The 24,537-nt window shown below is 41.2% G+C and overlaps 5 protein-coding genes across 11 annotated transcripts; 1 reads left to right on the forward strand and 4 right to left on the reverse strand.

Annotated features, from left to right (window-relative positions):
• Window positions 1–654: 654 nt before the first annotated feature.
• Window positions 655–6,618, reverse strand: LOC124315130 (sodium/potassium-transporting ATPase subunit alpha-B-like). 2 transcript variants are annotated; one of them, XM_046780573.1, is made up of 13 exons: window positions 6,356–6,618; window positions 4,721–4,865; window positions 4,449–4,562; window positions 4,080–4,283; window positions 3,623–3,989; window positions 3,083–3,550; window positions 2,406–3,020; window positions 1,988–2,341; window positions 1,655–1,911; window positions 1,496–1,590; window positions 1,256–1,430; window positions 943–1,175; window positions 655–869 (listed from the first exon to the last, which is right to left on the reverse strand). In XM_046780573.1, exons 2-13 carry the CDS (start codon window positions 4,730–4,732, stop codon window positions 749–751), a joined length of 3,015 nt encoding a protein of 1,004 aa, XP_046636529.1. In that variant the 5' UTR covers window positions 4,733–4,865; window positions 6,356–6,618; the 3' UTR covers window positions 655–748. The 2 variants fall into 2 exon arrangements, with proteins under 2 accessions (XP_046636529.1, XP_046636530.1); XM_046780574.1 differs by lacking the exon at window positions 6,356–6,618 and adding an exon at window positions 5,056–5,409.
• Window positions 6,619–9,325: 2,707 nt separating this feature from the next.
• Window positions 9,326–11,366, reverse strand: LOC124315426 (sorting nexin-6-like). Its single transcript, XM_046781099.1, has 9 exons — window positions 11,224–11,366; window positions 10,933–11,073; window positions 10,763–10,873; window positions 10,565–10,686; window positions 10,375–10,498; window positions 10,100–10,304; window positions 9,923–10,038; window positions 9,650–9,832; window positions 9,326–9,505 (listed from the first exon to the last, which is right to left on the reverse strand). Exons 1-9 carry the CDS (start codon window positions 11,224–11,226, stop codon window positions 9,458–9,460), a joined length of 1,053 nt encoding a protein of 350 aa, XP_046637055.1. The 5' UTR covers window positions 11,227–11,366; the 3' UTR covers window positions 9,326–9,457.
• Window positions 11,367–11,506: 140 nt separating this feature from the next.
• LOC124315432 (chitin deacetylase 1-like) lies at window positions 11,507–13,361 on the reverse strand. Its single transcript, XM_046781104.1, has 8 exons — window positions 13,262–13,361; window positions 13,010–13,176; window positions 12,846–12,954; window positions 12,671–12,788; window positions 12,435–12,584; window positions 12,219–12,340; window positions 11,949–12,150; window positions 11,507–11,875 (listed from the first exon to the last, which is right to left on the reverse strand). The coding sequence occupies exons 2-8, from the start codon at window positions 13,143–13,145 to the stop codon at window positions 11,669–11,671; spliced, it is 1,044 nt and encodes a 347-aa protein (XP_046637060.1). The 5' UTR covers window positions 13,146–13,176; window positions 13,262–13,361; the 3' UTR covers window positions 11,507–11,668.
• A 66-nt stretch (window positions 13,362–13,427) lies between these two features.
• Window positions 13,428–20,460, reverse strand: LOC124315302 (chitin deacetylase 8-like). Of its 6 annotated transcripts, XM_046780883.1 has the most exons (14): window positions 20,345–20,460; window positions 19,342–19,424; window positions 18,830–18,900; window positions 18,603–18,760; window positions 18,267–18,504; window positions 17,798–17,964; window positions 17,603–17,738; window positions 17,415–17,532; window positions 17,185–17,334; window positions 16,985–17,106; window positions 16,699–16,900; window positions 16,410–16,632; window positions 16,200–16,330; window positions 15,897–16,091 (listed from the first exon to the last, which is right to left on the reverse strand). In XM_046780883.1, the coding sequence occupies exons 5-14, from the start codon at window positions 18,365–18,367 to the stop codon at window positions 16,011–16,013; spliced, it is 1,431 nt and encodes a 476-aa protein (XP_046636839.1). In that variant the 5' UTR covers window positions 18,368–18,504; window positions 18,603–18,760; window positions 18,830–18,900; window positions 19,342–19,424; window positions 20,345–20,460; the 3' UTR covers window positions 15,897–16,010. The 6 variants fall into 6 exon arrangements, with proteins under 6 accessions (XP_046636843.1, XP_046636842.1, XP_046636839.1 ...); XM_046780882.1 differs by lacking the exon at window positions 19,342–19,424; XM_046780885.1 differs by lacking the exon at window positions 19,342–19,424 and having other exon boundaries at window positions 18,592–18,760.
• A 1,556-nt stretch (window positions 20,461–22,016) lies between these two features.
• LOC124315355 lies at window positions 22,017–23,671 on the forward strand. Its single transcript, XM_046780987.1, has 5 exons — window positions 22,017–22,584; window positions 22,652–23,113; window positions 23,179–23,241; window positions 23,308–23,397; window positions 23,468–23,671. The coding sequence occupies exons 1-5, from the start codon at window positions 22,033–22,035 to the stop codon at window positions 23,534–23,536; spliced, it is 1,236 nt and encodes a 411-aa protein (XP_046636943.1). The 5' UTR covers window positions 22,017–22,032; the 3' UTR covers window positions 23,537–23,671.
• Window positions 23,672–24,537: the final 866 nt, after the last annotated feature.

Raw genomic sequence — 24,537 nt, forward strand, 5'->3', positions numbered from 1 at the left:
CCTTGGCTTACTTATTGAGGTCAAACCCTACACGTTCAACGATTATGTAGAGAGCGGTTTTACGATATGGGTTTCATCATTCGAAACCTCAAGGACAAGAAATTCACGTCGGGACTCTCGGTGTCCCGTTGGCGTTCACGCTTCACGTTCAGTGTCACGACGAATATTGTTTTGCTGCACGCTCTGAACACGCTTTCAGATCCTTATTTTTCGATTAATTTGACTCAACGTGAGCGTGATAAATCCAGCGAGTCACACGGGTGTCATGCGTTAGACTCGTTGCACTCACCAAGTTGCGATAACGACATCAACTTCATCGCATACGTATAGTATCCATTCAAAACAAACATGATATTTGGTTTCAGCTGGTTTATCACGTCAAACATTGGCCAACTGATCTATTGAAACCTGCTACTGACTGCTGTTCATAACAAGTTTGAGAAGCGATGACTGGGCTGAGAACGTTCATTCTTTCAATAAAAAACCGGCAACCCGAAACATCATATTCCATTTCTAATCATATTGATCACTTAGCCTAATTCATTGATTGAGAAAGAGAAATATTGATTTGTGATTGAAGACGAAGGCCCTTTGTATTTGTGGCTATACAACTCTACAAAAAAAGTGAACCGCAGACCAATTACAACGATAACAAACGATTGAACTAATGTATTTTTGCTCGTTCCTATACTGAACCAATATTAAATATAGGCACTGTGCATTTAGATTTATGTATGTTATTTGATCTCTAATAATAAGTCTCTCTTTCAATCCATCCACCGGGATTGTTACGAAGAATAAACTTGCGAATTTCATCGTAGATGAAGATGAGGAGAGAGAACGGAAGAGCCGGGCCCCACCAGTTGATCCTGCATTCATGCAAAGTTGTTTTTTTTAGTAAATATTCCGGAAGGAATACCCAACGAATGAACAAATCCTTACTTGAGCGGGTACATGCGAAGACCCTTGTCCATGCCGGGCGTGTAGCAAAGGAAGCAGGCGACGGCCGTCTCGAAAAAGAGACCGAAGGTGAGGACGTGATTGCGCATGCCTTGCTGGAAGAGTGAGTTGCGTCTGGTTTTGCAAATGAGCAAATCGGCCCATTGCACAATAACGATCGATACGAAGAAGGCAGTGTGGCAGGTGTACTCGAGTTGCTTGCGGGCATCGTACGTCTGAATGAATTTAATGGATGAATAAAATTAATGAAACCAATAAAAATAAAAATCCAGTGTGACATTTGATTTCTCCTTACCCATTCCTGTCCGTAGGAATCTTCGAGATCGTTGACGGATCGGGAATCCCATCGCTTACGGATACCCAACAGCAGGTCGGGCTTGAATCCGTTTTCGGCCATAATGACAAGATAGGTGAAGAAACCGGCCGAAGCTTGCATCATACCAATTTGACCGTAAGCCATGGAAATCAATCTAAATTGAAATAAACAAAATCAGTTTAAAGTCAAATGAAGTGTGAGGGAAATTAAAGCAATTACCTTTCGTTGACGAGTTTGTCAGTGAATGGATTACGAGGGCGACGCTTCATGATGTCGGATTCGGATTCTTCGTAGGCAAGAGAGATGGCCGGTACCTGTTGGGAAAATAGTTAGAAATGCGACGTCGTATTTTGTGTAAGAGAATTCAAAATGATTTACCATGTCGGTACCCAAATCGATACACAAGATGGTGACAGTTCCAAGAGGAAGAGGGATATCAAGCAGAATGAACATCAAAAAGGGGGAAATCTCAGGAATGTTGGATGTCAGGGTGTAGGCGATGGACTTCTTCAAATTGTCGAAAATCAGACGACCCTCTTCAACACCGGTAACGATGGAAGCGAAGTTGTCGTCCAACAAGATCATGTCAGCGGCCTGTTTGGAGACATCGGAACCGGCAATACCCATGGCAACACCTACACGTTTAAATAATACAAGTATTGAATTTGAAAAAAATCCTACAGAGAATTGACATTAAGTGCGGGCATATACCGATATCGGCTTTCTTCAAAGCGGGCGAATCGTTGACACCGTCACCGGTGACGGCCACAATAGCTCCTCCACGTTGGCAACCCTCGACGATGATGAGTTTCTGTTGAGGTGACGTGCGGGCAAAGACAATCTCCGTGTGGTAGCGAAGGATGTCGTCGAGTTGGGCCGGGGTCAAATCACGCAATTCACCACCGTGGACGACGGCGGCCTTGGCGTCTCTCGGGTTGACACGGTCGACGGGAATGTTGAGACGCTCGGCAATATCTTCGACGGTTTCACTCTCCTCGGAAATGATACCGACAGATCGGGCAATAGCTTTGGCAGTGATGGGGTGGTCACCGGTAACCATAATAACTGAAACAAAAATAGATAATTAAGAAAAGATTCAAATGAAATGGTTGAAATGAAAAACAATTACCTTTAATTCCGGCGGAGCGGCACTTGGCGACGGCATCGGGTACGGCGGCACGTGGGGGATCGATCATGGACATGAGTCCGACGAATCGCATTCCGTTGATGGGGAAATTGACTTCATCGGCGTCGAATTTGAAGCCTTTGGGGAACTGGTCCAGTGGCAAGTGGAAATCGCAGAAGCCGAGGACTCGCTCGCCGAGACCTCCCAGGCTCATGTAAGCCGTGTTGAAAGCGTCCTTCAGTTCGTTGTCCAACACCTTCTCTTGCCCATTAATGAAAATGGTCGAGCAGAGATCGAGAATGCGCTCGGGAGCTCCCTTCATGGCCATGAAGTAGCGGCCGTCGTTCTTGTCTTCGTTCTCGTGGATCGACACCTGGTACTTGTTGGACGAGTTGAACGGGATTTCACAGACTTTCTTGTTTCGTCCGCGAATGTTCATGGCGTCACCGGTGGCCAATTCAACGCATTTCAACAGGGCGGCCTCAGAGGCGTCACCATTGACTTCGCGTTTCAAAACGGGCATGCTCTGTTGGCCCATTTTGAATTCGGCTCGGCTGCACAGGCAAGCGACGCGGCACAAGGCCTTCCATCCCAAACTGGTCTTGTCGTATTGGGCACCTGCAAACAGAATCACGGATGAAACCTAAAACGAATTGAAATTTGTTTTTCTTTGAATTTACCGGATTGGTTTTCGCTGGTATCGGCTTCGATAATTTGGCCATCGAACCACATATGGGCAACGGTCATTCGGTTCTGTGTCAAGGTTCCAGTCTTATCTGAGCAGATGGTCGACGTGGATCCAAGGGTTTCGACAGCCTCCAAATTCTTGACCAAGCAATTCTTCTTGGCCATGCGCTTGGCCGTCAGGGTCAAACAGACGGTGACGGTGGCGAGCAGACCCTCGGGTACGTTAGCGACGATGATGCCGATTAAAAAGATGACGGCATCGAGCCAGTTGTAGCCGAGAGCGAGAGCGATGATGAAAAAGGAAACTCCCAAGAAGACGGCCACTCCCGTAATGATGTGAATGAAATGCTCAATCTCCTTGGCGATGGGCGTCTGTCCAGAGCTCAAGCCGGAAGCCAATCCAGCGATGCGACCCATCACTGTGTTGTCACCGATGCTGATAATAATACCTTTGGCAGTACCTGAATGAAATAACACAAATAACGTTAAATTTGTTAAAAATCAGCTGTGAAATGGCCAGAATTTCGGAGTACCTTCGACGGCGTTGGTGGAGAAGAAAGCCAAGTTTTTGGTTTCCAGCGGGTTGTCGTGAGTGAATTCGGGAGATCGGCTCTGAGGCTCAGATTCTCCAGTCAATGAAGAGTTGTCGACTTTGAACTGGCGGGCCTCGATGACACGAATATCGGCCGGAATACGATCGCCGAATTTGACTTCAACGATATCACCGCGGCAGACTTCCTCGGCTTTGACTGTCTGCTTTTGGCCATCACGGATGACAAGGGCCGATTGGGGAACCAAATTCTTGAAGGATTCCATAATCTTGGAGCTCTTGCTCTCCTGGTAGTAAGAGAAGCATCCGGTAACAACGACGACGGTCGTCAATACAATGCCGAGGTACAACTGCAGGACAAAAAATAAAGAAAATAGTCAGAATAGAAATCAAATAGCTCATCATTTGAAATGGTCTGATTTGTAAATTGTAAGACTCACGTTGTCTCCTAGGATGTCGGGGTTCTGGCTGTACTCAATGGCGTAGGCGACGTAACAGAGGATGGCACCCACCCACAAGAGCATTGAGAAGCCACCAAAGAGCTGCTTGCAAAATTTGACCCATTCCGGCGTCGTTTTGGGAGGAGTGAGGCAATTAGGCCCATCGCGCTCCAAGTTGGCCTTGGCCTGCGCAGACGTCAAACCCTAAAAATCGTCGAAATAAAACAATCGTATTAATAAACAGTTTTTGTGGAGGCTTTTTTTAGGTTCGGAAAAACCGGTTTTCCATTTGGGAAAAGAAAATAAATAGCTCCAAGGCGAACGATTAAGTTTTTTTGGGTTTTGGGTGAAGGACTTTGGAATGCTTACGGTCTCCGGATTAACGTTGTGTCGTCTGTAGAGTTCAGCAATTGGGATTTTGTGGTCGTCAATCTCCAACTCTTGCTTCAAATTGTTCAGATCCTTGGATTTCGTCGCTTTCGACTGCAACAAGATAACAGAAGAAAAATGAATCGTTAATAAAATCACGTGATTACGTCAGTCATGCGCTGGGGATTTACAGCAGGGTTGTAATGTCGCAACGACGATAACGAACTCGTGCTGCACATGAAACGGGGTTTTCTTTCTCACAACCTACATACCTTTTTGCCCATTTTAGCGGTTGAATAAAGTCTGTTTTTGTTTTGTTTTTTTCAGAGCCAAAAAACAGATCAACAACCTTCCGCCGGATTTCTTCGAATCCTACAGGAGAATTGGCTTCTTTCGCAAGTGGGCGACGATCAAAATCTGTGGTAGACAAGAAATATGATAAGATTCGGCAACATTCCAACTTGCCAGCAAAATGAGAGATGGGAGAGGGAGGAAGAAAAAAATAACCAAGAGAGAGAGAGAGAGAGAGAGAAAGTGAATAAAAACAGACATGGAGAGTGAATGAATGAGAGAAAAAAGAGAGCGATGTGGATAACTGGATATTGACCCTCGCAGGACGCACCACCAGCCGCCACTGGAGCTCTTTAAACTGCTGGCTGGAGCGCGTTTCAAACGTTCTAATTGTTTCCGGTGAATCTCAAATCACATCCACACACACACACACACATCCACTTGGATTTTTTGTCTCAAGGTCGTATCCATGCAGATAGTGATCACTTTGTGCCCGGTTATCTTCTGCTCGACGGCCAGGTTGTTGGGTTGCGAGGAAAAACCCAGCTAGCGCAATCCACACACAGAGAAAAACAACTTTGAAACGCAAAATGGCCGGGAGGGACAATTTACTCTCACAAGTCAACCGGCGTCCGTCCCAGTTTGCGTGGAAGGAAAGGAGATGCTGTTCGTGCCGAGGGAGAACCGCATTAGAACCTGTCCTATTGTAAACGCACTGCTACTATATAGAGCCTAACGTGGTAGTGATGGTGGCGGTGGCGAGCGAAAATGCAAATGTACAACAGTTCAACTCTGACGCTTTCACGTTCTCGTTACTCTTTTTTTTTTTTTTTTTTCCTTCTCTCCTGATATCGTCTTGAGGGCACGTTCGCGTTGCATTGTAATGCTGCATTGTGAAGAGAGACCTTGTCCAGAGAGAAACTCAAATTATAAATCACAAATTAAAATATACCGTAGCGTGAACGGCTTCATTTACCAACTCTCCGGATGGATCGGCATGCCCGCGCTCTACACGTTCACTATACTATACTCTACTCTACTATAGCAACCAGCACATTATTATTTTAAGTTAGTAACCTAGATTTTTCCTTCCAAAAACCAAATTTTGTTTCTTTTTTCTGTCTGGAATTGTTTGCGTGCGCCAGTCTCTATCTCGCCGATTATTTCTCGGAAATAATGGCAATCATCGAAAATATCACTTGCAGTGGGAAAGAAATGATATAAGGACGTACATTGAGGCAAGGGAAAACAATAAAAAACTTTCTAACGCGCCGCCAAGGTCCCTAGTCGATCGTTTCAGATTTCGGTTGACTCTGTTGCTCTGTGCCTTTAAGCCTGCTGGATTTTCAGTCACAGATTAGAAAACTGGGTTGTTGAAAAAGAGAAAAAACCCACTGGTATTATGGCGCCCTGTCCTCGGCTGGTGAGTGCCAGGTACGCGGGCCATAACCGAATCGAGCCCCATGCCCTCTAACGATGCCCATAACGCATGGAAAAAGGGTCAACCGCTGGACAAGGCTGTTACACAACAACAACAACAAAAACATGGGAAAAACCCAGAAGGAGAGACACACAAAAAAAAATAAAATAAAAATTTTAGAAATTGCACGGCCTACCTGGACAGTTGTGTAGAGTGCCGACGCCGCCGTTAAGCTCCGATGTTATAACCCGACGTTCTCGGTGGAACCTGGCCGGCCCTACTAAGCCGTGGCGCCCGTTTGACTCTCTAATTTATCCCCTTGGTTCCTGCCTCCCCCCAACTCGCACAACTGGAAGAAGGAAAAAAAAACGGTCCTGCCCCTCTTGCTCAGCTACACCTCACTCAAGTCAAGTCTATACGCAACGCCCGCCTCAATCCGCACTGATGGACGGCCACCGTTCCTTTCTGGTTCGACTCTGATCGAGATAAGGGGAGGAGCTGAGCAAGACAAGCCGGGGAACCTCGTCTATATATGCACGGCGATGGGGTAATGAGATGGATTCGTCGGGCGGGGGGGGGGGGGGGGGGTGGGGTGCAGAGTTGAACGCGCATTCAATGTTTGTAAGAGTTGGCGGTGGGTGGGTGGGCGGTTTGTGACGACGGCAGATGCTGCTTGAAATCGAAACTGATTTAAAGTGGTGCAACTGGCCAATCGCGCCATAAGGAGCCCCTCTTTGACCTCCGCGTCGCCTACGTAATAAACGATTCGATATTGTTTTACTTTCCTCGTTTATCTAAACTACTCGTCGTTATTTTATTTTTATCAGCACAAATTTTAATCTTCGATCCAGGTTGTGTCAAATCACCCAAAATGATTTTCAGGCCATGTCTATATCTGTATGGGAAAAAAGTCGCCGAGAAAGTATGTAGATTTAAAGGGCCGAGGTCTAAGCATTATTAAAGAACACGAGCTAAAATAAAACGAGCATTCGTTGCCTCCAGAGAAAATTTTAAAAGGAAGAAAAGACACACACAAGAGAGAAAGAGAGAGAAATATATATTAAAATATATATAGAAAGAACCCGCAGCAGTTATAAGCAACAGCCAAGGGAAAAAATATTGCGTCATCATTCTTGTTCTAACCCAAAAATGATAGAACACGAATGACAACCAAGGTTTTTTTTTTCTTTCTTTCTATATTCTTTATTCATTCTTCTTATTCTTTACTCAGCCAGTCATGTCAAGAGTTGTTGCCGGACAAGTTGGCTGTTGTTGGTGGAAGGCTATCTTGTTTTGCGGCGATGAAGAAAATTGGGGACACGGGAATTCTGGTTAGATTCGGTTTCGTTAAAGAAACTTCTATACCAAGAGAGCAACAACCAAAATAAAAACTGACAAAATTGGAGAGCAAAAAAAAAAATATCCAAAAGCTGCATCCCATTCCCCTCTCCTCAACTGGCACCTTGATTAAGTCGGTCCCGTCTCGATAAAAGATTACCCATGTCCACACACAGCCTTTGTCCCGCTTTCTTTCTAAGGTTTTCCTGCCGTTCACGTACGAGTCTGCGTTAGACCTAAAAAACAAAATTCAGGTTTCGATTTTTTAGCTTTCATAATGTACGCAAAAAGGAAAACTGAAACAACGGATATTTCAGAACCGGAGGATACCGCATCACGCGTTCACCGAGTAGCATCTCGTCGGGAGCGATTTAAAAAATACATATATCATAATTTGAAAATCTAGACCGGTCGAATTTATTCGTCGCCACGTCCGGGGCAATGCTGCTGCTGCTAATAGATGACTAGAGAGAATTCCCTCTCTCTCTCTCTTTCTGCCGGGCGGAACGGAGCGTCGGGTTGCGCAATATTCAAGCTCATTCTTTTTGATTTTCTCTCTCCTCCATTCTACTTGATCCCAATTTTTGTTCATTCTCTCTCTCTTTCTCTGTTTCTAGCGTTATGTTACCTTGGCAAAAGTTACTTTGGGTCGACGGAAATCTCTGAAGCCAGACACACAGACACAAGCGCCCTCTTTTTTTGTTACAGCTAGTGTCTCGTATTTGTTCAACCAACTTTCTCCGCTGTTTGAATCATCGCCTTTTATTTTCGCTTTATTCGCTCTAGTCGAATTTTGTCTAATTTTAAAATAACTCTCAAAAGTTGGGACGACTCGGTACGTCGAGGTCTTACGCTCAGGTGCAAAGGGCTCAACCGTGTCATGAAACGCGAGAGATAGATAAAGGAATTAGCGTTGTGGTGGGAAGAAGATAGTCCCGGGCCGCAATGTAACTAAACAGTAGGTTGACCTTAATTTTCTCTGATGAAATATTAATCTAAACCGTAATCTCCCACCTCACCTCTCAACGTTTAGTTTTAGTTTTTTTACAATCAACTTTGGCTTATATTCAACAATAATATGAACATGAAGTTTTGGGGGAAAAAACAGAAGCGAAACAAGTCACAAACATTGGGGAGTCTACCAGCGAAGAAAAAAAAAGATGGGAGGGGGAGAAAGAACGGAGACACAGGTGACACTGGAGACGAAACGTAAAGGACAAGATTGTAGGGCGATACACGATCCGCCGTACAGAAATGATAACAAATTCGCTCCGAATCATTTATAAGGCAACGAACAGCGACGAATAGAAACCACCGGCGTGAACGCATCAATCAAACTGGAGGAGAGTAGGGGGGGAGAGATATTGGAGTCGGGGGCATTACGGAGCAGACAAAAAAAAAACGATTTTGGAATCTTGATCGCGAGTTTTCTCGTTGGATTCTTCGTACTTTATTGGGGGGGATGAAACGCAACGAAAAGGCGAAGATCGGAATCATCTTCACTTCAGAGCTCTTCTCTTAGGGCGGCGATACTGGCTTTTAACAGCTGAGAGTGAGTCTGCAACGATTTTGGTTCGATTAAGAATTGTTTTTTTTTTTCAAAGATTGAGGACAAAATTAAAATGTTTTTCATTACGTTCGCGTGTTTCAATTCCAGTTCGCATAGCTCGACGAGGTTCTTTTTGATAGCGGCAACCCTCCGCACTTTGAAATCCATCAATTCTACAAGTGGCGAAAACAAGAAAAACAGACAAACGTCAGCCTAGAGCGATGATAATTGAACCCGCATTACATTGCCAAACAGGTTTTGTTTTAAAGCCGACAATACCTTCTTTCCCTTTGGCGGACATTTGTTCAAATTTCTCGCACGCTTGATGCTGGGACCATTCGGCCTAATGAAAATCCAATAGTTACTAAAATTAGGACGCACAGTTCGAACCCTTGGAATTTGATACTAAGCCTAACAAATATTGCCCCAAAGCCTACTTACGTCTGCCACCTCTAAAGCCTTTTGATAACAACGCAGCGTTAAAAAACAAGACGAAAAAAGGTTAGTGTGTGTTATGACAGATAACAGGAGTAAGCTTGATTGCACATGTTATAAACGAACTGGTTTAAAACGGTAAAAGCAATTCAGATTTGAAACACTTACCGCATGGACGTCTTTATTCTTGGCTCGGGCCTTCTCTAGGGCCCGATTAGCAGCCTCGTAGTCGGCCAAACAACGTAGGCGGCGATATAATAAATTTTTCGCCGCCGTCGTATCGCGCATGTAATAGCGTAGCGTGTCGGAAAGTTTCAGATCTTCATCAGTTGAGACTCTATTTTCAATCTTCTACTCAGCAGATAGATATATAAATAATAATAATAAAAAAAAAAAAGATTTAAACGAAGTCACGCAACCAAGTAGTTGAATAAGTCATACCCTGGCCTTTTCAAAGATATCAGCAGATTTCGTGGCAAAACGCTCCAACTGATTTGTGTCGGCCGTAGCCATTTCCAGCAAGCACGAGGAGATTTTGATAAAGTGATCCGCCACGTCTAGTCCAAACAAAAATTAATAATCCTGCCAAACTCGACAACTTTTCTAACAAATACGTACCTTTATGAGCTTTGGTCATTTTGTCAGCCCTAAGGGTTGCATCTTTTAACAGTGAATGATAGTCTAAGAGAAAGTTCTTTTCCTTGTCGAAAAACTCGTCAACGTCCTTTTGTGTAGACCCAAGCAATATCTCGTCAGTCGTTTTAGAAAACGATCGAAGGAATGTTTCCAGTTTCTCCTTTTTGTTTTTTCCTCGTACGGACAACTGTGAACATTCAAACGCATTATTTAGAGTTGTTTCTGAAATTGATTGGCAAGGTCTACTCGTTCATTACATCTTGTTCGTATTCAAGAAAAACACGAAAGTTCGTATCAGCTCTGAATATGGGATGATTCGCCAGTCTGCATAAGAAAACTTCATGCATAGCAACTGTTTTTTTGAATGTGGCCAAGTACTCTCTAGAAATTACAAACAAAAAAAAGATTAGGAAAGAGTTTCAAGTTCATTCGAAACTGAGGTATTACGCTTCTAGCTCTTGCTTCATTTTTTTGAATTCCTCTGCCGTCATTGAACCCTCTCCTTCTCCAAGTTTCTGCAACTTCTCCCTAGAACTATCAAAGTCTGGTCTGGGGGGTGGTGGTGGGATCTATTACAGGAAAGAAACATTATATTTCAGGTTATTGAACTGTTTTAATGTTTACTGTGGAACTATTTCAACTCACAATATATCCAGCATATGACTCATTTTCCTCAAAACGATCATGTAGCCAAATGAACTCTTCATGTTGGCGAACAACAGAAAAATCCTGCTTGACAAAATCTTTCAGAGTAGTCTGTAAAAATGTCTTTGTTTAGATTAGTTGACTTAATAATTACTAATAGTTCAGCATACCTTTGTGTGGACAGTAAATTTAACCTTTTCTCTTTCACTGAGTGCATCTGATATGTCAACTTGAAGAGTGTTGTCATTCAAGTCAACAGTTTCAGATCTTTCTGACTTTTTCTCCACATCTAAATGATTATTGGAATTTTCCTGTGAGCAAAACATTGAAAGTCTGAATTATATAATTGGACTAACAGTTGAAGCATAACGTTTCAACAAGTTCTAACGTTCGCCAATACGCGAAGTTGGGAACTAATGCAATTAGTTGGACAAGAATACAACACAACTGAAATTTCATACCATGGTTTCTGATGAGTAAATGGGGTTATCACTATTAACAATAATATGAATGGCTAAGACTGGGCAGATTAAAAATTAATGTCGATGACTAAACGTCAAGATCGGAATAAGATCAGACGGCGGTGGGCGTGTTGGCCACAACACACTAGCGGCAACTGAGAGAACTACGCTCTGTTAACTGGCGTGAATAATGCGCGCCAAGTACAGAATTTGGAATTCCCATCAACAATCGTATGTCCCCGTTACCACGCTGTTGCCATGGTCTGTTGAAGTAGTGTAGCGGTTTTCACAGTAACTGTGTAATGAACAACATATTATTTTACAATTCTAAACTAACGGCAAGATATATTCTGTGCGTTGGCTGGAAAGACAGCAAAGTCAAGACTAACAATTGCATTAGAATTGGAGCGCGAAACGATCATTAGTTTTTTAAGGTTTACGTCGCCTATACGTCCAGCCAAGGATATTCGGAAGGACAAGGCACACAAGATCCCATGTTTTGTTCGCCTCCTGGAACAGATTCAGGGTAATAACAAACTTGTGGCTCTGGGCACGGCACTGGCTCCCGATTGTTGGACGAAGGATCACAACCAAAAACGTCGTTGTTCACCATTTGCGCTAACGTCAGGGGGTGTCTAATCCACTCTATTCCCTGAATTATCGAATAAATAAAAGGGGACATGTTAAACTGTAGTGAATGTAATATGGCGCTTATGAACATTTACCTTGCTTACTGGGACGAAATAAACATGGTCAAGGCCTAGCAAAAAGTCGATGAATTGTAAGAATCCTTGCAGGACATCCTGGCTGTTGGCGAGCCAATAAATGTGTTGATAAATACCAAAAGGTGATCTAGTTTTGTTATAGCGCTCGTAGTTGAACATAAAGAAGTCAAAAACTTCCGAAGCTGTTAGATTGGCATAAGATCTGTCATTAGAAATTCAATGCTACTAAAATTATCCCAGGCTAAATTGACCAGTTATGGAATAACATACGGGAAACAGAGAAAATCCGGCGTGTTGCACACGGTACCATTTTCACCGCTTTGAAAATTAATGACGGGGATATCCCATAGACCAGGATGTGTTTCAACACTGCATGGAGGTACCATGCATTCCTGCAATCAAAGAATACAGGCAACAAGTCCTTTAGGGAAAACTCAAGACTAATTTTTTCTCAAGTGAAATGGGGGTAATTAAATATAAACGAACGTGAGTAACACCGTAATCCATTGTAAATGGCCATATGGGGGGATCCATAAAATTTTTGGTCGATAACGATGAATCGAAATTTATCCCCAAATTTTGCAGGGCGGTGAAAGTTGCGTCACCACCTGTCTGTAAGTATGGAGTACGAAAGCCCTGTTCCATTTTCAAAAATTGGCCCGTTAACATGTTATACGTGGTGGTTGTAGTGTCATCATACGAAGTTGTATTAAATACATTACCTGGATTTGATCTATAGGAATATTGCTATAAGTGGTTATGATTTCTCTCTGACGGCCGGCCTCTCTTTCCCAAAATGCAATGGAATTATTCATCCAATACGGATAATCGTCTTTATGACTGTAACATATTGCATGGTTTAATTTTCAATTTTAAAACATTTGGAATGTGTTATACCTCACACTGTGAGATGCTATTTCATGGCCCCTGTTGAAAAATTCGTTGACTAACTGATAGTTTGTCCCCCCCAAGTGGGTTACGAAAAAAGTCATACCAATGTCGCATCCTACGGATCAAGTATTAGTTAACTGCAGTTATTTTTTACTATAAAGTTGTAATACCGTTGGGATTAGTTCTGTTGCCAAATATTTTTTCGTAGGTAGGGTACATCCAGTTACTCACAGCATCGTCGAACGTCATGAATACCATTTGCGGAATCTCTTCCGGATTGAGGCCCATCGGAGGAGTTGTGCTCATGCAAAAACAATCTGGTAGTATGCATGTTGTACTGAAACCGTTAAAGTTATTTTAGTAGTTTTGTAAATCCCTTCAGATTTTAGAAATTCGGTGATTAGTATTGCGTGTTTTCTCACCTGTCACAACCATTGGTTTGTTCTAGTGTTAGCGAATGAGTAACATTAAAAATTTAAAAACATTAAGAGAATTGCCAGATTTTTTATGGAAAACATTGCACACAACTATGGATGAGTTTGATTGCACCACTGATTATAAGATTAACGATAGCTAGCAACACAAAAGTCAGACACAGTTCTTTACTCCGACACAGTCTGTTATCTAACTTTGATTACAGCGCCATAGTAACTTGGGCCAATGAAATTATCGATACTAATTTTGGAAACATTCGATAGTTTTAGAGAATCCACCAACCAAAAATGGTCAAAATTGACGAAATGACCGCTATGACCTCGGGCTGTTTTAGCGCAGCAGCGGACTGAGAAAAGGGAGTAGTGGAGACGGGAGTAGTGGAGACGGGAGTAGTGGAGACGGGAGTAGTGGAGACGGGAGTAGTGGAGACGGATTGATCCTCCAGCCATGGATATTCAACAGGACAAGGGACACAAGACCCCATGCTTCGTTGACCTCCTGGAACGGATTCGTTGTAGTAACAAACTTGCGGTTCTGGACATGGCGCCTGTTCGATGGAGGAAGGATCGCAACTAAAGGGGTTGTTTACTTTCATCTGTTCCAATGTCATGGGATTCCTCATCCATTCTATTCCCTGTATATTTTGTTTAACAAATACAGTTTCTTAAATTACTGTTTAATGTAAGACCCTTTTTTACACTTTACCTTGCTGACGGGAATGATGTAAACATAGTCCAGGGACGTCAAATAGTCAAGAAATTTTACGAATCCTTCGAGAACAGCCGCTTCGTTTACAATCCAGTAAATGTGTTGATAGATACCGAAAGGCGCCCGAGTTTTGTTATAGCGTTCAAAGTTGAACATGAAATAATCAAAAACCTCTTGAACGGTCAGATTTCCTGATCTAGAATAAAATTAATTTTATTTAATCGCACCAAGATTTAAAATTACACATTAGTTTAGGTTTATTACTTCAAACAGGAATCAGCCATACTGCATACCGAACCATTCTGACCGCTTTGCAATGCAACCATGGGTACATCCCAAAAACCAGGATGTGTTCCGTTTCCACAGGGAGGTATCACGCAATCCTGTAAAGTACGAACAACAACAAAATTTATCCATCGGCTTAAGTTGAATGAATAGTTAAAACAAAATGTCGAACATGCGTGATGCCGAAGTCCATTGTGAACGGCCATATGGGTGGATCCATGAATTTTATCGATGGCAACGACGAGTCAAAATTCATGCCCAAACTTTGTAAGGCGGTAAAAGTTGCATCACCACCTGTTTGTAGATACGGAGCTCGGAATCCCTAAATTGATGAAGCAATAATAGTTTTGAAATTGTATCAATGCTATTAATTTTTGTGTAAAACCTGGATTTTATCAAGAGGGACATTGCTGTAAGTGTTAATGATGTTTATTTGACGACCGGCCTCCATTTTCCAAAAGTCAATTGAAGTATTCATCCAATACGAATATTCATTTTTATGTCTAGAAAAAAAAAAAAGGTTTTATGTGCATTTTTCGGAAAATAATTTATTCTCTTACGTGACAGTGTGCGATGCGATTTCGTTGCCTCTATTAAAAAATTCGTTAACCAATCGATAGTTGGTTCCTTCGTGAGTTACGTAAAATGTCATACCAATGTCACAGCCTGCAAATGGTATAATTTTTGGTTAATTTTTAGAAATAAGATTGCCATAACACTATTTAAGTACCATTGGGATTGGTTCTGTTGCCAAATATCTTTGCGTACGTAGGATACATCCAGTCGCCGATAGCGTCGTCAAACGTGATGAAAACCATTTGAGGAATCTCCTCCGGAAACAATCCCATTGGAGGGCTTGAGCTCATGCATAAACAGTCGGGCAACACGCATTTCGTACTAAAACACTTTGTTATTAGTAAGTAGTAGTAACAAGAATAATACACGAATCAGACTTTTAAAACTTCCAGTAATTTGATTAAGAATACCAATGTAACAGACTAAGAATTGGAAACCAAAAGATAAGCATGACGCTTGCACAATACACTTAAAGCTAGTTAACCGAATTGTGTGCTCCCATTAATACCTGTCACAGTTAGTCAGAACAGGTTCTTCGTTCAGCGATTGGGTGATCTCCCATGCATTAAGCATTACTAAAAGAATCGGCAGAAAGCTAACAGGACGAAACATCCTGCACAAATCTTGTTTGTCTTGGGCTCTACTAATAGCTAAACCTTATTTTAGATCACTAATGCACAAGTGTGGCATACTTCACGCTGCTTTACGCACCTTAAAAAACGTTATCTTGTCTTGCTTCATGTCCATACGGTGTGGTGATTAATACATGATAGTGAGTAGGAAAAGTACTTTTAGGTGAATTCATTCGTACACTGCAAGACTTGTATCCCGTGGCGAAATACAATAACGGGTTTCTTCTAACTGTTTCGCTTTACCTTTGAAGTAAAATTTTATTGCTTTTTTTGGGACGTATTCGGATGTGTGACGGCACGATCATTCGTATTATGAACCCCGCTGTTAAATCACGCTTGTAAAAGATGCTTAGTTTTATCTGTTATCCCGGTTTTGGCTTGTTTGCGTGTCATTTCAAAAAGATTTAAATCAGCGCACACCTGCAGCACAATAAATACATTATTATGTTTATAACTTTAAACAATGTAGTGCCAACGATGTTGTAAATTCCTCCGTGCAAAAAACTAATTCTAACACAAAATAAAAATTTCAAAATCATTTACAAGCGGAGAATTTATACGCCCAATCGCAAGCCTTAATATCTTGTTGGTAAATGGTTTCCGGATGAGCACAAGTCTGCGGATTGGTGTTATAAAATACGGAGAAAATAACCATTAGTACTTAAAAGCAATTATTAATATTGATTGGAATTAAATATAAATTTTAGGATATTTAAACACTCACGAAAAGAGAAGTATTTCCGTTGGAGCACACGAAGAAGGTTCTGGAACAGTTAGAGGCTGGATTCTGGTAGCTGCCGTCAAGTTTATCCTTGCAATCGAAATAATGCGGATTCTCAATCGGAGTCGTCTCAGCTGTTTGATTCGACAAAATGGAGATTCGGATACAAATCAGAATAAGGGAAAACAGAAAAGATAACTGTGTCAAACTTACTTTGAGGGATGGGCTCGTCGGACGTGTCCAGCATAGGATATTTTAATGGACAAGGAACGCAAGAACCCATGGTTCGTTTACCTCCTGGAATGGATTTGTCGACGTAATGGCAAACTTGTGGTGCTGGACATGGTGCCTGATCGACGGAAGAAGGATCACAACTAAAGATATCATTTTCCTTCATCTGCGCCAATGTCTGAGGATTTTTTATCCACTCTATGCCCTGAGATTGTAATCAAATTTAAACTATTAGATTCAGATTGTTAAGTCAGACTAGTTTACACGTTACCTTGCTGACCGGGACTATGTATACATAGTCAAGAGTCGCCAAATGGTCTAGAAATTTAAGAAATCCCTCAAGAACAGCCTGGCTGTCAAGGAACCAATAAACATGTTGAAAGATGCCAAAAGGTGCGCGAGTCTTGTTAAAGCGCTGGAAGTTAAACATAAAGTAGTCAAAAATTTGTGCAGTGGTCAGATTAGAGTCCGGTCTGTCAAAAGTTTAAAAAAGAAAAACGTGTAAAGTTGTCAATACAAAGCAATAACACCGTATAAAACCACCACACGTTTCTTACGGGAAGCAGAAAAAATCGGGCATGCTGCAAATGGAACCGTTATTGCCGTTTTGGAAAACGAGCAACGGGATTTCCCATAAACCAGGGAATTTCCCTGTGATACAAGGGGAAATGACACAATCCTGTCGTATAAAAAAGTGTTAAGACATAAATATAAAACGAGAAGAAACTGTGTTAGAACATCAAATAACCCATCGAACCTGCGTGATGCCGTGATCCAATGTATACGGCCAAATGGGAGGATCACTAAATGTTATTGATGGTAACGATGAGTCGAAATTCATTCCCAAATTGTTCAGGGCGATGAACGTCGCGTCTCCACCTGTCTGGAGGTAAGGAGCACGGAATCCCTGTAAAAAAAAAATAGTAGCACATTAAGTTTTATACCACCCTACAATAGTGCGATAATAAAAGATTTTATTGGACTGACCTGAATTTTATCAAAAGGAATATTGGCATAAGTGTTGATGATTTTTCTCTGACGTCCGGCCTCCCTTTCCCAGAAGTCGACGGAAGTGTTTTTCCAGTATATAAAATCTGCTTTATGCCTGTACAAAAAAAATAAATAAATAAAAATATTCTAGAACGTACGAAACTGAATAATAAAATGCTTAATACGTGACACTGTGGGATGCGATTTCGTGGCCTCGGTTGAAAAATTCGTTAACCAGTCGATAGTCTGTTCCATTCTGGCTTGTCGTGTTGCCAGTTCCTGATTCGTGAGATACGAAAAATGTCATGCCGATGTTACAGCCTGTATTAATATTCATCAGATTAAACTAAAATTTCCTATTCGTGAAATGGATATCCTACCGTTGGGATTGGTTCTGTTTCCGAGTATTTTTTGGTACGTAGGATACATCCAGTAATTCAAGGCATCGTCAAACGTGAGAAATACTATTTGCGGAATTTCCTTCGGATTCAATCCCATTGGAGGGCTTGTGCTCATGCATAAACAGTCTGGTAACACGCATTTCGTACTGAAACATATTTCCATAAAAGCCAGACAAAAATTAAACGATAATCTAATTCAACTTTAATTATGCACGTTAATGCACACTTGTGTTTTTCACATTTAACGGGTAATATTTAGAGCGTCAGGGAGCTGACGGTCTTCCAATAGTTGGTCGGAAATAGCTTATACGATGATAGAGAATGTAAAGCAGATAAATAGATCTCTAGCTTGCACGCTCTAACGAAATTTACGCAAACACGCTAATTCTTGCATGAGCTTAACAGTTGCACAAAATCTTAAGTAGTTCGTATTCGTAAAAGGATTTACCTTTCGCAAACAGTCTGATTACGAAGTGGTTCTGCAGTCAGAGATGGCGTAAACTCTGATATCACCAAAAGAATCGTCAGATACTTGGTAAGATGCAACATTGTTTCCTGTCGTTGTGCGCTGTTCTGTGGTCGACTTATTCTGAACAACTGATGAACCTGGTTTCAGTTTGAAGCAGATATCACTGGTGTTTTAAATGCTTATAGAGAACTGGCCATCTTGTTGTTGTTGGAGGTTTCTAGAAGTTTAGAGGAAATGATTAATGGTACAGTGTAGCCTAATGTTAGGGTGAATGTTCTATCGAACATGATAGTGTTTGGCAAACCTTTTACTCACTTTCATTTCCTCGGTGGGGGAGCGGCACAGAGGTATTGTGTCGACAATTATACAGAAATGGTAGTTAGTCAAATGTGATTAAGGCGAAGTCTTTATTTCGCCATTTTTTTTGCGTCGATATGGGAGTATCGTCACTACCATTTATACCAGGGTTGTGCCTTGAATATCAGGAAAAAAATTATTCTAACTTAATCACTTTATTTTACATACTTATCTCGTTTCCATACATGAAGAGGACGTGAAAACGTGCGTTAAGTACTTTTGGTGAAAGTTGGTGGCCTCAATTCGTTGTCGGCAACTGAGATTGAGCAGAGCAATAAAAAATCATGATTAACAACAGATAATGAATGTACTCACAAGTAACTTAAAACGTGCCCCATTGCGCACAACTACATCTAGACTTAGACTTAGTTATGTCTTTGATATTTTTTTTTAAGTGAATTAAATTTCAGCCGAAAATTGTTTGCATTTTATCACGCATTGCATTGTTATTTAGAAGCGCAGAATAAGGTTTGATGTACACAAAATTAACTCACACGTAATCGGATGAAGACAATAATATTTCAAAATAGCTCCCTCTACTGATCAGACGAAATACCCAGTAACTAAATTATCCAGACATGCAGTCCTAACGATGGCGGTTTACCGAATTTAAAATTACTACGTTAATCGTAAACTACGTAAAATAAATTGAATATTGTCGGTTTTAATGAGTTAAAGCTGATTCAGTTAAACTAACCAGAAAATGAGTAAAAACTCCAACGTTAATCGACAAAAATGTCCTGGGAAACCACTTGCAGGAGGCTCCAGGATCGTCCTTGTCTATATAAGAGCTCGGTTAGTCATGAAGTTTCACAGATTAGTTTACACGGATTCCTGAAATTCCACAAACGATAATCAAATAAAGCAATGTCTACTAAAGAAGAAACCAGTCCCAGCGACGTTCGGAAGTACGATGACGGTACGTGTGCTATTTGTCTGAGTTCGCATGTCAACAAAGCGACCCCGGACTGCGGCCATGTCTTTTGTTTCCGATGCTTGATTGACTGGTGCAAGGTAAAGCTTGAATGTCCAACTTGTAAGCAACCGTTCCAGAACTTTCGTCACGACATCCAGATTCGACCGACTTGCGAGCAGATCTACACCCCCGATCCTCCTCTCGTTCCTGCCGACCAACAGCCAACGCCAGAGGTTATCAACATAACTTTCCTGGACCAAGAGGAGCATCAAACGTGGGTTGTTCGAACTCCCAATAGGATCATTGTGCTACTGATGCCACCGTTAACCCACGAAAGATTGCATCACGATACCAACTTCCGAACATGGTTCTTTAATTATCTGAATAACCAACTGAACATCAACATTCTGGGCATGCTCTGGCCTTAATTGAGACACGTAGCTGGCATGTCAGTTCAAAAATGTTAAATTTATCATTCGATGAGAATCTGAAATACAAAATTGTCTTAATCTTCTAATAATAATGTTTTCATTTTCATGAATTACCACAAAATTATTAACCAAATCTCAAATCTGCATGGTAAAAGACTAAAAATTCACTCTTTTACTATGTGCCTAGGTTTACTCCATTTCATTATTCCTTTTCACATTATTCTTGCTATATTCTCTACTACTCTTACTCTTCCTACACTCCTACTTTAACTATTCTTACTTTCCTTTTACTTCATTTTTTATACAAACAAATAATACAATATGATACTAGAAAGTAGAAAGGGAGAACTTACTCAAAATTGCCCAAATATCCAAAGCAAATGGTCTATCCAAGTTTCAACACAGAAAAAACCCGCGAAAATGGACAGCCTTCTCTGTCGACGAACAATACTGACAATGAGGTGCCTCGTGCTGTATGCTGAATTCAGATTCAACCGCTAATCTCGAGAGCTGTGTTGCAAATCAAACTGTGATACATATTTTTAAAAAAATGATTAGATGAATACGACATATTTTTTTAAATAAAATTCTTTAATTTACTGACCATAATGTGAATTTTTAAGTACTTATTCAATTCATTTTGAAAACGTGGCGTGGGTGGGTGAATAAACGTGGAAACCAGTGCCATCTGCCAATCACAAATCTGATTGGGACTTTAAATGTTTACGGCCAATAACGGTGTGTACACACTGATAAGTGATAAGCTGCCTCTAATCTTTGTTAATTTTAAATTACTTTAATACTTATTAAAGATCTATCTATATTGAAATATGTGGGTTTTAATGATGTGATGTCGATGAAACAAAATTAACCGATATCCTAGTAAAACATTAAACGCTAAATTACAAAAATGTCGCGAAAATCCGTCTGCAAGAGGCCTCGACACCAACTGAGATGATATAAGAGCACAGCGGCACAGCCAATCCAACGAAATATGTGAATTGCGAATCAGATCGAAAAATGGCGAATAACGGAGAATTTCGAAGCCCCTTAATAACCTACGATGACGGCACTTGTGCTATTTGTCTGAGTTCGCACGTCAACAAATCGACACCAAACTGCGGCCATGTCTTTTGTTTCCGATGCTTGATTGACTGGTGCAAAATAAAGCTGGAATGCCCAACCTGCAAGCAACCGTTCCAGAACTTCCGCCACACCATCCAAACTCGACCGACTGGCGACCAAGTTTTTACACCTGATCCTCCCGCCGCTCCTGTCGAAAATCCTCGCGTCGAACAAATGGACTTAACAGTCGTCAACGAAGGCCTTTTTGAATCGTGGCTGATTCGAATTGCCAACCGCATGATTGTCCTTCCCATGCCGGTGTCCAGTCACGAAAGACTAAACGATCCTGGATTTCGTCTCTTATTCTTCACCATTTTGAGGCGCCATTTCGACGTCAACATAATCGACATGGAAAGGCGTGACAACTGATGAGTCTAAATCTAAAACTGACATTTCAAATCGTGTGTACGCATTTTCTGAAGCGACATTGAAATACATAATAATTCTTTTAAAAACTATGACTTTTGTGCATTTTGTTATTCTCAAACTAATTACATAATTTCGCTCAAATAGAGATGGCATATCGGCAAATGGCAATCTAAATTTAGTAAGCTTATGACTGTACGATTTCTAGGCTATATAAATCCCTCGCCAAAGTTCATGGACAAGATAAATGTCAGCACGCGCCGGACACGCACTATAAAAGGGCGGGACTAAAACGCGGCGAGGGAGATATTACCATGGTAACGGCGGACTAAAAACATATATCCTCATCATTTCATCATGAGATGTTTCCTTTTGCATCCGTACGCATATCCGAATCAATACCGACACCACACAGAGTAGCAGTGCCCAACCAGTGATCTATTTTGATTAAACCATATTTCTCCAGTCGATATTATCTCCTAGAAATCCAATATCTCATGCTGATTTTGGTGTGTGCAGTCGTGACTTACTAATTCTAGTGAAATATAGAATGACGAGACTCTTCAGAAACTTTATTAGAGTTCGGACTCGCAGTCAAAGTGAGTTAGTCTTGTTTCCGGCCATGGAGGGGAACAAAGTGTCCCCATCAGCGGTTCAGGAATCGAATAATGGCAACGTCTCCTGGTGTTTCCAGCCGTTTTTCATCTGGATGCGCCTCTTGGGAATTGAACTCTACCACAAGTGCTTTCGATTCAGTAAATTCATCAACGTGTATGGTGTTTTACTGTTACTCATGTGCGAGTGGGCGAGCGTTGACTTTATTGCAATTAAATTCTGGAAAATCTCATTCCCGTTCACCCAGCAGCAGTCGACGAACGCGCTGAATGTTTCCATGTCCACCACTTTGAGCTGGAACGCCCGAATTGATACGTTGAATCATTTCTGTTTTATTGCCATTGTTTTCCCGACGTTTTTCCACATGGCTCACCACAAATGGCTGCGTCTCTGGAACGTGATGGAGACATTTGATTTCGCTTATTGCAAACTCAATCACGAGAAATTGAGAAAAATTCTGCTGATTGGATTCTTCCCTATACTAGCGGTATAAGCGTATTTAAGTAGTATTAAACATGCCATTATTTCATTTAATTGATTCGATTTTGACTCAGGAAATTGGGATAATAATTTACAATCTACTAGTCAAGATACCAGATTTTGCGAATGAAACGAGTTACCGTAAATTTGTTACCGCCACTGCTTATTTTGCCAAGATCGTGCCAATCAGCGCGCTGGTCTTGTATTGTTCGGTGGTTTGGTTGAGTTCTCTATTTTACGAAGAGATTCGATTGGACATCGAAAGGACCTACAAGGTCAATCAGGAAAACATCCGCAGATGGAAGTGCAGTCTGGTTCTGGCCGGAGAAGTTGTCGATCGTATTAACGACACTTTCGGGCTGATCCTTTTGATATCCATCACCCACTTCTTTGTCGAATTTATTGCACGCTCGTTTTACCTCGTTAACAGCATTTCGATGACCAATCAACCCGACTGTATTACGCTTGTCAGCATGTCTTCGGAAGTCCTTTTTCTCTGGTTCATCGCCTACAGTCCCGCCAAAATTCACCACCGGGTAGTATCATTTACTATTTTAAAGGAAATGGGACAACTTAACTTTATTCCTTTATTCAATTTCAGGCTATTCAAGTAGCGAAATCGCTTCGCAAAATCGACAGTGTTGATAATAATCTGCAAAATCAAGTTTGTTGCGGACATTTATTACGTCTTGGTAATTTAGGGAGATAAAAATTTTTGATTTGATCCAAGGTTTCGTTGTTGGCACTGGGCATAGTCCAAAATTTGCCCAAAATATCGGCTTTGGGTCACTTTGACGTGAGCCTTCATTTAATACCACAGGTAGCCCCTTATTTTAAAAATAATGATAATAATAATTTGTTGGATAACTTTTTCCACGTTTCCTATATAGTTGATCGGGACAACTCTAGCGTACCTTTTTATTCTCTACCAGTTTCATGCTTCGGAGAGAAATGACTGATGATCGCAAAGGCGCTATTAAATAGTTTTCAAATTCATAATTTTATTGCCAGTTGTAGTTTACACTCGGCCTTTGTTCATAATCTATACTTGTAAAAATTTTATAGCAGTTAGGTGAAATACAGAAAGTACAAATCGGTACAAATAAAAGTGGCAGGTGAATTACACTGTAAATTAAATGATAAATGAGTTCGGTGTTGGGTCGGTGCAATATGTTTTATCCGGAATAGCACAAACTTTAAACCTTCTACATGCGTGCTAACCTTTTCAACAATCAAGAGAAGCGCTTGACCTTTCCATCGACGACTGATGCATCCTATTAGTCCCAATGAATTATTATGGAACTATATCTACGCAGTCTACCGCGGAAAACCAATTTATCAAGTAGCGCAATACATATGCACGCATGAAATTAATAATAAACTCTGATCCAGCCGATGTAGGCTGAACGCTTACTGTAGGCGCAACACTTTTTCAGTTTTCCTCACTCATGCAATGTAGCATGACTTCGCAAATAACTGTCAACTATAAGTAAAATATAAACTTTGTAGTAACTTGTTATTATAGAGGAAACCTTCAGCACCCAGGTCGTTACGATGGTCGTTACAAAAGTGGTCCCTGTCGTTCCAGTTGTCCCACCGCATAATCAAATTTCTTGGTGTTTTAAACCTCTGTTTTTGTGGATGTGCGTTTTAGGGATAGAACTCGATCCTATTAGAAATCCATATCGTCAAATTATCTTTATCTACGGTCTGATCATGTTACTATTATGTCAGTGGGCCAGTATCAACTTCTCTGCTAACAGCAATATCTTCATTGTTTCCTCGCCATTAACCGAGCGATCAAACAATTCAAATGTTTCAACATCCACTACACTTGGCTGGAATTTCAAAATCGATGTCATCAATAATTTTTCTTTAATGGCTATTATTTGCCCAGCCTTTTTTTACATCGCCCACAGTCAACGGTGGCTTCGTCTACTGGACGTCATGAAGAAATTTG

This window comes from Daphnia pulicaria, chromosome 11 (genome assembly GCF_021234035.1).
Source record: "Daphnia pulicaria isolate SC F1-1A chromosome 11, SC_F0-13Bv2, whole genome shotgun sequence".
Taxonomy (NCBI): domain Eukaryota; kingdom Metazoa; phylum Arthropoda; class Branchiopoda; order Diplostraca; family Daphniidae; genus Daphnia; species Daphnia pulicaria.

Bases quoted from the DNA above. Each gene is read 5' to 3' on its own strand.
- LOC124315130 (XM_046780573.1), bottom strand. The intron at 3,551-3,622 runs GTACTCCGAAAT...TATTTCATTCAG, and splicing joins CTCCACCAACGCCGTCGAAG to GTACTGCCAAAGGTATTATT. The intron at 1,912-1,987 runs GTATATGCCCGC...TTAAACGTGTAG, and splicing joins TTTGAAGAAAGCCGATATCG to GTGTTGCCATGGGTATTGCC.
- LOC124315426 (XM_046781099.1), bottom strand. The intron at 10,874-10,932 runs GTATGCTGAACT...ACATTTTTACAG, and splicing joins AATTTACTGTCCACACAAAG to ACTACTCTGAAAGATTTTGT. The intron at 10,499-10,564 runs GTAATACCTCAG...TGTAATTTCTAG, and splicing joins ATGAAGCAAGAGCTAGAAGC to AGAGTACTTGGCCACATTCA.
- LOC124315432 (XM_046781104.1), bottom strand. From the start codon at position 13,145: ATGAGCACAACTCCTCCGATGGGCCTCAATCCGGAAGAGATTCCGCAA. The intron at 12,789-12,845 runs GTATAACACATT...AATATGTTACAG, and splicing joins ATAGCATCTCACAGTGTGAG to TCATAAAGACGATTATCCGT. The intron at 12,341-12,434 runs GTTCGTTTATAT...CTTTGATTGCAG, and splicing joins TGGATTACGGTGTTACTCAC to GAATGCATGGTACCTCCATG.
- LOC124315302 (XM_046780882.1), bottom strand. From the start codon at position 18,367: ATGTTGCATCTTACCAAGTATCTGACGATTCTTTTGGTGATATCAGAG. The intron at 17,107-17,184 runs GTTCGATGGGTT...TTTATACGACAG, and splicing joins TGGATCACGGCATCACGCAG to GATTGTGTCATTTCCCCTTG. The intron at 16,331-16,409 runs GTAAGTTTGACA...CGAATCAAACAG, and splicing joins CGACGAGCCCATCCCTCAAA to CTGAGACGACTCCGATTGAG.
- LOC124315355 (XM_046780987.1), top strand. From the start codon at position 22,033: ATGACGAGACTCTTCAGAAACTTTATTAGAGTTCGGACTCGCAGTCAA. The intron at 23,114-23,178 runs GTAGTATCATTT...ATTCAATTTCAG, and splicing joins CCGCCAAAATTCACCACCGG to GCTATTCAAGTAGCGAAATC. The intron at 23,398-23,467 runs GTAGCCCCTTAT...TTTCCTATATAG, and splicing joins GCCTTCATTTAATACCACAG to TTGATCGGGACAACTCTAGC.